General features: G+C 39.4%; 1 protein-coding gene across 1 annotated transcript in view; it reads right to left on the reverse strand.

The window, feature by feature from the left end:
- The window catches only part of nsmfb (NMDA receptor synaptonuclear signaling and neuronal migration factor b), a 64,955-nt gene that overhangs the window by 27,452 nt on the left and 23,530 nt on the right, over window positions 1-13,973 (reverse strand). The window contains exon 5 of the mRNA XM_084729347.1: window positions 1,733-1,785. Within this exon, the coding sequence (XP_084585473.1) occupies window positions 1,733-1,785 (53 nt within the window). The remainder of the gene's footprint in view (window positions 1-1,732; window positions 1,786-13,973) is intronic.

Here is a 13,973-nt window from a genome sequence, read left to right on the forward strand (position 1 = left end):
TCTGGTTAAAAATTGCTTGCTTCTTTTGTCCAACCAACAGTCCAAAACCCAAAGACATATCATTTGGTATCACATAAGACAAAGAAAAATGAAAGTTTCTAAATTATGAATCTGGAATGAATGGATGTTTGGCATTTTTGTTTAGAAATTACTTAAGAAAAAAAAATAGACAGAAAATTTATTAGACTTATTCAGTGTGATATTATGTGTGTGTGTGTGTGTAGGTGTCTATATTCATATCAGTTAAAAACACGTATATGTACAATTTCACGTGATTGTAGCATTTTTCAGATCATACAGATGGTACAAGTTTAAGTTTATAGAAAGCAGAGCCAATCCCAGTGAAATCTTCAGTCAGTTCATCTCAGTGTCAAACTGGAGTTATAGGGTTTCCTTAACCCGTAACTAGTTAGACTGACTGTCAAGAGAAGAAGTCTTTAAAAGTCTGGGCAATTTTTCCTACTAATTTAAATGACTATTAAAATCTCAGTTAGTATTGGATGAATTATAAGCTGCCCCAACAGCTCCCCTGACCGTATCATTAATGAAGCGTAAGGGAGATTTTGTGGCCTATACTTCACTTCTAGCAAGGTGCCTGATTTTATGAAAGCCCCTACTCCTTCCCGCCAGTCTTTATGGATCAGAGATACTCTCCATTTCATGAAACTAGAGGGAATCAGGTGCACAATGACAGTGTCATCAGCCAGATTTAAGAAAACATGGGGGTCTTTCTTTATGACAGTAGATAAAAAAATAAATTACAGTTCCCAAATATCCCAGAACACTTTTAAAACTCTTCTCCAACCAGGTCATAATAGTCTGACACTGGGTCTGTCTGGTATGCATTTTTTTACAGACTATTTTGTCTGTGGTATTTGTGGAGTATGTCCATAAACATGTATTCATGTGTTGTCTCTGATGCGTGACTGGATTATGGGAATGATTCTTTCTTTTCTTTTCTTGCTGTGTTTTTGTTGTTATTTTAGTACATGTTAACTATGGGTATACATTGAACAACTTTCTGAGAGAAAGTACGGTGCTGTTGCTGTTTATTTGTCCACTTAAACACTTAATACTTTTTACTGTGAACTTTATCATCTTTACATCCTTTTTTAGCTCACTTAATTTTTTTTTTCTTTTTGATATTTTGTTTTCTCAGTAGCATTATTATATATTTTTTTTATCACTTCTGTTGTTATTATAGATGCTGTTATTATTAATGTTATTACTGACACCATAATTTCTGTTATTATTATATACTTTTTAAATGTATGCCCCGAAACTCTCAATAAACAAAACTGTGGAAAAAGACAGCTGCCTCAAATGCATATTCCATCAGTAGTGTTGGAAATGTCACAGGCTAACTGGCCAGGCAAGGATTGTTTTGTAGTTTACAACCATGGTTGTAGGAAAACTGTATTTTCTTGCTAAGCTATTTTCTAGGCTTCCTTTCCTCCTGGCTTTTACCTAAATGAGATGAAATCTTCAGTTTGAAAAGAGAGAGAGACTGTCAGCCAAATTTGATTTGTCAAGGACTGAAAATGGTGGACTATAATGAGAAGAGTTCCTCATTAGTACATTTACAACATGCTACATTTACTGCAAGCACAAATCAATTCTGCTGAGCCTCAGTTCTGATGTTATGATGGTACACACTGTAGAGCATGAATGCATGAAAACCTGTTGCCATCAGCACACACACACATGCATACAAAAAGAGTTAAAGACTTACTCTGGACCTTCATCCTGCGGCTGCCCACCATCCTAAGGTGTTTGCGGAAATTTCTACCATTTTAAGGAAAAAAGGAGAGAGACATAGAAATCGAGAATGAGGACAGAGGAACAGAGCCAGAGAACGAGAACCTTACAAACACAACACAGAGGAATAGTGAAAACAAACAAAAGGCTATTCTGAATCCTACCACAGCTGTGACAAGAAAGTCAGCTGAGTCTGCAGTAGGTAGCTCATTCTGCACATGCATGATTCTTTCTAAAAATACCCTGATCATCTGCTGCACAAGGAAAAGAACAGACTTTTCCCATGTTGCAACTCTCTTTCCTGATCAAAACAATGATGGTAGCTGGAAAGGATATATCTCTGCCTCATAAAATCTATTTTAATCAGTTTTGTTTGCCAACAATAATGAAACTTTCTATTCGAAAAAAAGAAAGTAAAGTAAAATACAACTTTAAAATATCACAACAAGCAAAGAGATACATCCTTTGCAGCTACCTGGATATAAAACAGGCTCACAACTTAAGTGGAATGTATTTTCATTCTGATGGTTAGATGAGTTCTTTAGATTGTTTTAATGACTCATGATTAAATGATGTGAGTGTTTGAAGTTTCTCAGACATGTCATATCAAAGTTTTTATAAACACCTGTAAGAGACTAAGTCAACAGAAGAAATCTTTAAAGAGGAAATCTTAAACAGTTTTTCAACTCATTTATAGAGTGACTGAAGAAACACCAATGCATGTTCCATCATCATGGAAATCTCAGAGTGAATTCTTGTCTTTGAGTTGACTCTTTTCCCTCTTTATCTTTTCTTTTCTCTCTTCTCAGCTGGGTGCCTGCTTGGCTTTATTTCTGCACAGGGTTATGATCACAATTCACCAACAAAAAAAGCCTGGATTTTTTTTGTTTTCATAAAACATGATGTATGATTCATGATTAGTACGACTGGAGAAAAAGGTTGGGGGCAGAGAAAAGAGAACAGGAGAGGAAACAGAATAGAGAAACAGCCCTGAGTGGTAGCACATGGAACAATGTGCGGTCTAAAACACAGCTTTTATTATTCATAAAGGCTTGTCTGACTGCTGTGGTTCAGTGTAGTCTAAGTAGGTCTCACACTTTTCTCACTTATCCCTGAATTTGTCACTCTTTAAGTGAAGCCTCAGTATGAAGCATGAGCTTCTAGCAGCAGATAGTACATACCGCCTCAGCTGGGGTATTGCAGAATTGCTAGCACTGAAATGAACAGTCCATGGATTTTACATACATTTGTTTACTCATAATTGGGAGCACTAATCAGTATGTGACAACAGTTGTATAATGGCTTTTGTTGCTCTGGAAGGACATTCTTAAGTCAGAGGAAATGACCACAGTGATGTTATCCGGGGAATCACAGCTTGGCTACAAATTTTAAAAAGCTGCTGTTACAAACTGGGAGTGTGGGGTTTGAAGACATGTGGGTTTACAAGGCAGAGAAGGTCTAAAGAGATGCTATCAAGTTTTCTGGTAATTTAGGAATGAGGAATGACGGTAATTTATCAAAGTGCAAACACTGGAGTAATACTAATAATAATAGTAATAATAATAATTGGGGCCCTATCTTACATTGATCTAAAGTACAAGTAGAAAGTGCGAGGCATAATGTATTTGATTTATTCAAGGTGTGTCCAAATCCACCTTTGCCGTCTTGTGCCAGGGGGGGGAGTGATATTGTGCTCTGCCCCGCCCTTTACACCACCAGCTCAAAGTGGGATACACCTATCAGGTGTGCCCAAGCGCCCTCATTAATTCACAGGTGAGTTTAGGCCAAACATGTAATAAATCAATCAGAAAGTCAGCTCTCATCACCTTTAAGAGGCAGGTGCACCAGCAGTGCAAGCAGAAGCAGCATGACAGCGGATTTACCAGGAGGAAACAAAGAGAAAAGATTTTCAAAGCGAGGAGACAGATCTCCTGGTTGGAGGAATGAAAGCGCAAGAGCAGCAATGGAGATGACAGGACGTCTTTCTGAAACTAGAAGTTCTTTTCTTTCTTTTGATATGTTCCATGTTAACATAGTCATAGAACTGAATATTCTGTGGATGTTGAAAAATCAGTGAATTTTGCAGTGACTGATGGGGAAAGATGATTGTCATGACTCCAGGTCTGAGTCAAAAAGAATCTCAATGGTCACACTGAGACCCTTTCTCGGCTTGATGAGTATCATCTTTGGTTATGAGAGGTAAAGCCTCGACAGTAGACTGAATGGACCGTGGATTCTATTTTATTCACACAGCCAGTAGGGTTGGGTGATATGGCTTAAAAATAATATTTTGATATTTTCAGGCTGTCCTGCTATATATATATCTTGATATTCATATTTTCTCTGAAATAACATACTCTAAATTCTCAGACATATTGAGTAATCCTACATTTACTTTTGACACTTTCAGTCAATTTTACTAAATCGCTGCATACTTTTACCTTGAATGCAGAACTGTTCCTTGTAGTAGAGTATTTTCACCCTGTGGTATTCTTGCTTGAGTAATGGACTTCAATTACACACCCACTGCACCTGTGTTACTGGACGAGCCTTCCCCTTTAAGGAAGGTGGGCTTGTGGATAGAGGTCTACAGGGGCTTGCTGTGAAAGTCATCCAGCTAGTTAGCTGCTACAGCTGAGGCTAAAGGTGACTAAAGCAGCCAAAAACTGGAGGTCTTCCAGATATGTTTCGGAGCTGGAAGCTGCAGGTAGAGTACCAAACACAATCAGATGATCAATTGCTTTTGTCATATGATTTTTTTTTTTTTTTTTTTTTTGCTGTTGCCAAGTTACTTGTATCACTAGCAAAAACAGGGATATTTTATTTCTTTTCTGTGGCAGCAAACACAATGTAAACCCTTTCTGTAGCTATTATACTGCAGCCTGAGTTGACCTAAACATCTTATATCTGACTGAAGGAAAGTAACTGCCTCTCAGCAGCAACCAGAGGAAACACTGAAAACTTGAATATGACAATATGGTCATCTGCTATATCACATATTAACACATACTCAAATATAATAACTATAATCAGCATATAACAGTAGCTTAACTAAACGTCTGCAAAGATTGTGTGTGTGTGAGAAACCAGCGAGGCTTGTCTGCAGCTATTCTTGTATACTTACTGTATGCCAAAGGACCTCTTTTGAGTGCGGTGATTAAAAATGTTTGAAAAGTTTATATAAAACCTATATTCTATAACCTATACCAACTGCTGACTCCTTACTCTTCTTATTTGTCCAGTACAGACTGCAAGTCACCAACAACTGCGAGGCTAAAAACAAGGCATACCTGATAGCAGCGTGGGTAACTAGTTATGTGTAACTCCATTACAAAAAAATTAATTGTAATTGTAATCTGTCACAGTTGAGGAAAAATATCATTAAATTACAGTTACATTACAATGTGGTTACATCCAGATATTCTTTTAAGGTTGCCTCATGGATGTCTGCACTCTACTGAGTGACCTCTTCCAGTTTAAATATGATGACAGCCTTGAAAGTGCAGTATTTTATTAGAGATCTAAGAAGTACAACATTTAAATAATGATTAAATCTTGCAGGATGGATGGGCCATATTGCTCAGGGCTGGCTTCAGTGGATTACTAGTGATTAAACATTTTTGCAACTTGTCTTGTAAAATCAAATTGACTGACTATTAAAAATTCATTAAATACTGTTTTACATTTTCTCCAAAAGGCCTCCAGGTTACAGCCAGGACATATTATCATTATTATCTTAAGATTATGTACAAAAGGGAACACAATCTTGCAAGATCTACAGGATCTTGCGGGATCTCCCAGTAACGGGTTTCACCTGATCTCATGAGGAAGCAGATATAAATAAACTGGAAACTGATGCAGTGCAACAGCTTGCTGTAGGAAAACTTTGCAGTGAGAACATAAAGTTACACAAGAATGTTTGAGGAGATGCATCAACACAGGTTGTTTATTCTTCAGCCAGAACAGGAGGTAAGATTTAACTGTCCATCTGTGAACAGCAGTCTGCTGCTGGCTAACATTAGCCTGAAGAGCTAGAAAGTTTACGGCTGTTCTACGACATCATCAGCAGCTCAGCTGCTGTGTCTCTTTGTAGACTGTCTTCTCTTTATCCTGTTCTTGGAAACTATTACTAATGCCAACTTCACACAAGCATGCATCTGTGTGTGTGTGTGTAGCTGTGATCAGCGCTGTTGTGGCTGTGGTGTTACAGTCAGCGTGTCTGCTGTGCGCATGACGTGACCATCATGCAGAACATGTGTGTGAATATAATGGGTACAGAATCAGACTTGTGACTGGCTGGTCACTGGTCAGGGCTGGTCATGCTGAAAACCATCTGACTCCGGTCTCTGGCTGGTTGATTGGTGCATCCCTAGTTAATAGACAGGCATCATTCATCAGGGAAAAATACAAAAATACTATTGTGATGTGGCAGGGCATATTTTCTCTTATAATGAAGATGATATTGGACCCAATTAAACTTGTTGAGTTCACAGGCTTGTGGAGTTCTGTGGTGAACTAAAGATGTAGTGATGTGACACAAAGCTTTGTGAGCTTTGTGAAATGGTTCGTCACAACTGCTGGTCCACAACCCCACAGCTCATTATTTTAATCAGATCCATCTCTGTAGACAGTTATGGCTAGCTTGTTTGCATCGCTCCATAACACCAACAACATTACCCAGTAAAAACCCACCCTACCAACCTGATATCTTTGGGTAACTCTAACCAAATGATAGCGAGGTTCCACAAAATGTAACAATAAAATGCAAAGCACACACCCTCCCACGTGCAACAGATCTCCAGCTATTTTCTATCCGGAGTGCAGTTTTAAGGCATTCCAAAAAAAAAATGTTGACATGTCAGTGTTGATTGCAGGAGTCGTGAAGGCAGAGCTGAAAATAGAGGGATGACTCAGAGGAGAGGGGGATCCATCAGTCAGCCAGTGTTGTATTCTCATTCTGAGTGACAAGAGCTTTTAAAATCACTAACACCCCCGCATCGAGACAACCGAGTCAAATTGATGTCAGTGTGTGTGCAACTATCTCACCCAACCCTCTCAATCGGGCTGTGACCTTTCCAAGTGCTTTGCAAAGAAAAATGTCTTGCTTATTCAAACATGCATAATTTGATTTGTGAAACTAACTGAGATGTACCTTTCTATTAAAAGCATTGCATTCTGAAAGTGCATGACACAGCACTGTACACACACACACACACACACACACACACACACACACACACACACACACACACACACACACACACACACACAAAAGGAAAATAATTCTCCTGCACTAATTGAAGAACTTGCAGAACACACACAAACACAGACTCACACAGTGAATGGCATATCTCAGCCTTGGTGGATGTGAGGTCTATTTCCAAATATTGATCGATCCATTGACTTTGAGTGCCAGCCCCTGAGCAGTGAGCTGCAGCCTTGTATTGATATACTCTGCTTTTACACTTCAGTGTTCAGACAGGAGCACTAATTAAACCTGCAGCCCACAGCCTCCAGGATTCACGGTTCACGCACATACCACAGGATACTGCTACAACGTTTGTGATGAACAGCAGTTAAGGACAGGAGTGCAAGGAATGATACAACTATAGACCAGTGTGGTAGCTTTGCCTGTCCCAGTAACCACAATATTGAAATACAGCACTATTAATAAGCAGGGTTGTGGCAACCGCAACAACCGCTTTGTTCATGTTTTTTGTTTTTCATGAGACTAGGCTCTTCTTGTTTTACACTTCACTGTTGTTAAAAGATGGAATCAGTGCTTCAAAAAAATTCCACAGGCAATATGATGTGGAGTGCTACACAGGGTACCAGTAAGTACCCACAGGTACCCAGTGGTTGACCCGCAAAAATGTTGTGTAACGGTTAAATATTATTATATTATTATATATTTAATATTCATATAAATTAATGGGTGTGGACACAGGTAAAGGTGAGCTAATTGCAAATGGGCAGTCTGTAAATGGAAACAATTGGGCAGATTTTTTTTATGTTCATATTTGCTAATACAGCAATATCAAGTCAAGCCTGGTGTCTAATCAGACACCAGGATTTTATTATGAAAATCTACAACACAACTTTTGACCCCACATCCTGTGATACAGTGAGACGTCACTGTGACAGTGATGATGGCTGGCTGATGGTGGAGAATACCAAAGGCCCAGTCAGACATTTGGGAGGATTTTGGTGTTCTCAGAGAATGTGAGAATAACTGTTAGTGGCTTTGCTGCTTGTAAAAAACTTTTAAATGTATGAGCTTTTGATAGCTTGAATCTAGGCTTTTCATCACTAAGGAAACAGGGCGCAGTTGAGAACAGTGTTGACACACAAGTGAGTGACTGTCTGTATTTCAAACTTGATGTTGGACTAATGTTGTAATATTGAGAGACAGTCAGGAGAAACTGTGCAAACATTAAGCCTCATTTGAAGGCAACTAAGGAGTCAGTCGGATCCTGTTTTTTCATGTTTCTTTTTGTGAAAGTTTAAACTGTCTAGCTGTGTTTGTTTTTTGGATTGTACAGAAGCCGGCTGGTTCTGCTCTGTGATCCACATTGTTGCTGGTGTGTTTGTGCATGTGTTGCTGCTGTAGGCCTATATACATGTACATGATCACGTAATTGCTTCCGTGTGTACGTGTGTATGTGTGCACTGGACCTTCATTTTGTTTATAGCTAATCTTGAATACTGCTGGACCAATCAGTCTTTTTTTTTTCAGCACAATCATGATTGTACGCTGAAAGACCTCAGTTTCAGAATTCTTTAAAGAAAACTTTTTAAAATTACTTTCATGCCTTTATGTTTTTATGGCTGAAGGCATTATGTTTTCAGGTCCTCCCATCTTGTGAATGCAATATCTCAAGAATGCTTTGAGGGGATTTCTTCAAACTTGAGAAAAACGCTTGGACTCAGAGATGAGCTGATTAGATTTTGGTGGTCAAAGGTCACGGTGATGTCATTAAACACAGAGTCAGTGTATCAAACTGTGGGAGTGAGGGAATCAAGATCAGTGTGTTGGGGGCAGTAGAAACTCAGTCCATACAGACCTGAGATCTGATATGAGGCTGACAGTGAGACTAATTAAGAAGGGCAATGCCTTGCAGTGTGAAAGGGGAAGTGTGACGGGGGTTTAGTACCACACAGGACAGGACAGGACAGCAGGACATGGTACCTCTCCATCATGGTGGCTGCCTCCTGCTCTCTTTTCCGCCTCTTTCTCTCAGCAATGCCTCGGAAAGCCCTGCCAGGATGTCAAAGCATTAAGTAGGCGCCTGACCTAACACCAAGGAATCTTTGTCTGAACCCATACTGACCCAATGGGTAAATAACCTTTATAGAAGATTTAACTGAGAAATCACTTCCACTATACTCCTAATACTTATAGTTTTGAGGTTCATTGTTTTTAACTAGGTCTGAGTCCTGACTGAGAGCCACAAAGGTGACAAAAACTGACCAGATTTAAGCCCTTTGGGTCTAGTTGGGTTCGGGCATAAATTTAATGTCAGGGTGGTATGGGTTTTAAAGGTGAGGGGTTTTAAGTCCATAAGGGTTAGTGCGGGGTTTGACTAGGTTTGCTGAGTGGTTAGATATAGCAGGACAAGGATGGTTTATCCACCAGGGGAGGGACACACTGTGGATATTCTCAAGTAGCACACACGCACACACACACACACACACACACTAGGACCACAGTGCAAGAAAGGGATCTACAAGAACAGACACTGAGGAGAAGCCAGGAAATCCTCCCTATCCAAAGCAAGTTACCTGTATTAGCCATCCTAGTACTGTTGACTGATATAATTTAATTTCAATATGATTTTGAAGCCATTCTTGTTTGTGTGTGCCTGTCTGGATGTCCATTATGTCTCATTGTGTCTCTGTGTGTTGGTCAGCGTGGGTGTCTTTCCCAAAGGGGACAGTAATGACTCTGACAGGGTGTCAGACCTAATGAGAATCATCTGTGACAACGTATGTCACAAATGAAGTCATGTCCCGCAGTCTGGTTCAGAGTGACAGACACACAGACAGCTGATGAGCTCTGAGATGACAAACAATGAGCTGGAATCTCACTGCTTATTATCCACAAGTCTTCATAGTTCTGCCTCTGCACTGCTTTTGAATCATTTCTCCCCTCCATCAATTTCTGTTCCCTGTCCCTGAAAAAGATGAACATGTTGGAAGTGACTCTTCCTTCAGCCTGTCACTGCCTTCACCATCTGCCATCAGCACAAACTTTGAAAGTTGAGAGCCTTCTTTCTCTTTTGTGCCATAAAGCAATACAGTAGATTCACTAAATTCGTCCAGAAAAATGTGCATTAAAGTGCAGGCTGGTAAACCTTTAAACAAAATATCCTGTTTGTTCATGGCCGTTATGTGTCTGCATGGGAATGCCTGCAATATGGTAACCTGCAATATGTCCTATGGGTTTTTAAACATTTGCATCACTCGAGGGCTGTATCATGAACCATGTGATAACTTTAAATAAACCATGACATTCTCCAAAATTAGTGTAACAAGGTACATCCACATGTATATCAGCTTAGTGTTAGAGCAGGACAATTTGGCTAAAAAATTTGATATTTCTGTCAGTTTTAGAATTATGATACAAATTGCAATTACAGTATCTTATTTATTTATTTATTTATTTTATTAAACTGCATCCCTATTCTAGCATCTATTCTTTTGTTTCCCACACCAGTCAGCTCGAGCAATTTCTAGTAACCTCAATTTTTTTGTAGACCATATAGAAAATTACCATAATTGAGCTTACATTTAGCGAGATATTAAGATATCACAGAGGTATTTTATATTACTCAAAATTAATAAGCAACCAAAGAAGACAATTTCTGAAGAAATTGCGAAGTGAGTGCTGGATGTTGACAAGCTGATGAAACTGCATTGCTGGTTTTAAATCTTGAATAATACCAATAGTGTGTGAAAAATGTAGAATATTTTAAGGATTGTTGAAAAGCTGAACTTAATTGCTGGCTTTAATCTGTGTGGAGATGCAGCTGAAGGAGTACGAGAAGTCTGAGAAGTGGGTAAAAGTCTGACTATAGCATGAATAGCATTGAGATGACATGACATTCATAGTGGTAATATTTAACAATGTGGTTATGATTGAAAACTCCTTACAATGTATTTTGTATGTATTTTCCTTACAATGTGAAGGCTTTTTCTCAGTAACTCGCCACCTGCATGAACACAAACAAATTTTCATCGGCCAGACAAGGTGCATGGTGGTGAACTTCTGATGGTTGCTCCCTGGCTTTGGCCAATCAAAGCTTAAGCTAATGTTAGCTTTATGTACTGACACATCAAATTGCTGCTAACTAAAACTGCCAAGCTACCTGCTAACCAGAGTAGAGTCCACTTTCTACATCTGCATGGTTTTGAATGAGACAGAGTAGATTTTTATTTCTTGAGGAAAGCACCATCTTTGGCTTAGTGCTATTAGTGAACACACTGGCACCGAGATCTATTAACCAGATAATAGCCAAGAATTTAGAATTATGTTATGTAGACTTTATGTTATTTAGTTCCAGCTTAGTAAAGTTGCTGGTGACAGTTGTCAAATCAGCTAGCTAAAAGCTCACAGTCACTAAACAACTTTCACCTATCACGGCTTGTTAAAGGACCAGTGTGTAGGATTTAGGGGCATCTAGTGGTCTAGTGGTGAGGTTGGAGACTGCAACCAGCTGAACACTCCCCTTCCAAGCACACAGGAGAAGCTATGGGCACAAAAATGCAAAAGCCCCTTTAGAGAGCCAATGTTTGATTTCTCAATTTTGGGCTCGAAATACACAATTCAACATGGCAGCTCTCTGTAGATAAAAAGAGCTTATTCTAAGGTATCAAAAACAAAATAATTCTTAATTTCAGGTGATTATACACTAACTACTTTAATTTCTGCCACATTCTGCCAATAAATTTCGACACTGGACCTTTAAAGATGATAATAATTCTTTTTACATCACAGCTCTTATGATTTGAAAGTTGCAGACTCATTTTTCAGTTTAGTGTAAATTCAAATCCTATTCTACATGTCCGTTTGTGTAATTAGGCTCCTCTCTCCTCTCTGATTCTAGATGTATGAACACATATTGTTGCGTGTCCTATCCATCAGCATCATCTGTGTCTATCTTTAGATTTATCCACAATGAAAAATGCTTTGCTGGAGGCAATGCTTTGCTTTGACCAATATGTTTTTCATGATGGCTGCATAAGCTAATGGCTTCAGATAGATACTAAGTGTGTGTAATAAGTCACCACTGGTGCATTGTGTTGCTGTGTAATACATAAAAGAACACTTCAATTAAGCCACTGTCCCTATTCAGATGAGGTACTTTGATACTTACTAATACTAATTTAATACTAACCTGATAACCTATTTATACAACTCATGACTGTAGAGATTTTCTGTTCATCAGTGAATTCAGTGGTGCTGATTCTCATCTCGTTCCTACTACAGCACCTTCCCTGCACCACAGCGGACTATTGACTGAACATATAACTTCAAACAGCCAGTCCAGCAGACACTGAGGCTGAGGGGGTTAAGGACACAGCAGACTGAATAGAGCAGAGTACCACATGAGGAAAAGGGTTGAAAACATGTTACCTAACTGACAGAGTGAGAAGAAGGAAGAGCAATGAGAAGAACAGTGGGGGCGGTTGAAAGAGTTACTCACGATATTCTACAGTCGTGGTTTGGAAAGCCGCCACAGAGAGAAGAGAGGAAGAAGAGAGGACAAAATAAAAGAGAAGTTAGCAACAGGGCCAGCCAAATACTCCATACACACACACACACACACACACACACACACACACACACACACACACACACACACACACACACACACACACAAACACACACACACACGCACACACACACACATCAGAGACTGCTTTATGTTGCAGTTCTCTGTCACAGAGGATACAATGAACTATAAAACTCACCTTGAGTGAAAAAGTCCTGACTATAAAATCAAAATGTCAGTGAGAAAGGACCTTTGTCAGTCTAATGAGGACATACACACTGGATATCAATGAAAAGAAGTGAGGGACAGACAACAGATGCACATGCCTATATGAAAGTCTGCCCACAAACAAACTGCAAAAGCAGAGGTGAAAGACACTGACTGGCCGGTAATTTGAATCAGTCAGGCCCATATATCAGTCTGACCCTAATTGGGACATGGGCTGATGGAAACAGATGGAAAAAGGGAGGAGAGACACTGACATATGGAGAGAGAAGAGGGAGCGTGGGAGAGACAAGTAGAGAGATCATGGTGGGTGAGCTTTGTCTGTTCGAGGGGTATAATTATAAGATCTGGGTGAGAGGTGATAATTAACTGGTCACAGAGAGCATAGGGCACATGTGTGTCTGCACGTGTGTGTGTGTGTGTGTGTGTGTGTGTGTGTGTGTGTGTGTGTGTGTGTGCATGTGAACTGTCTAGACCGACACACATTCTCTACATTCTAAATATGGTCAATTCTAATCTCGATATCTGTAAGGGGAGGTTTTTGCAGACACATGCTGACGTTTTGGTGCCAATTATACAGATTTTTGTATGAAATATGGAAGTCTGTGGCTGCCAAAGAAGATATCATATTAAAGGAGCCATTGTGTGTAAAAAAATTAGTACTGCAGTCCCAATAGTGAATTGGATCCAAAGACTGTAAATTAAATAGGTTTTAATCCTGTTTATTATGCAATCTGTGGTCAAAGCAAGTTGTTTCTCTCCGCCCCCTCCTCCTTAGATATGGCAGAGACAGCGAGGCTGCAGGAGTGCAAGGATGCACGCAACCTTGTAAATTTATAATAACAAGTGTGGACGAGTCCTCCATTATGAGCTGATCAGCTGTTCATAACTGCCAGGTGTCTGTCCATCTTAAGTTCAGTCAAACCCACTGCTCTGAAATAACACAGTCCTGATGATGAGGTAAGAGACTGCCTGTCTCACTGCCAGCCAAACTCCATTGTAATTTTGCTCAATTTAACAGTTTAAAAACATCTACACACTAGATTTTAATGATTTCTTATGACTTTCATAAACAGGTACTTACTTATTTGGCAGAAATTCTGCATGAATTTGAACTCTGATTGATGTGAAACAGACATACAAACAGTTATTCTGGTCCAGAATGGACATTTCAAAGGGGGACATTGTGGCTGTACTGTTCATGTAAAATATTTA

Source organism: Lutjanus erythropterus, chromosome 10, assembly GCF_056507025.1.
Source record: "Lutjanus erythropterus isolate fLutEry1 chromosome 10, fLutEry1.hap2, whole genome shotgun sequence".
In the NCBI taxonomy this organism is placed as follows: Eukaryota; Metazoa; Chordata; class Actinopteri; order Lutjaniformes; family Lutjanidae; genus Lutjanus; species Lutjanus erythropterus.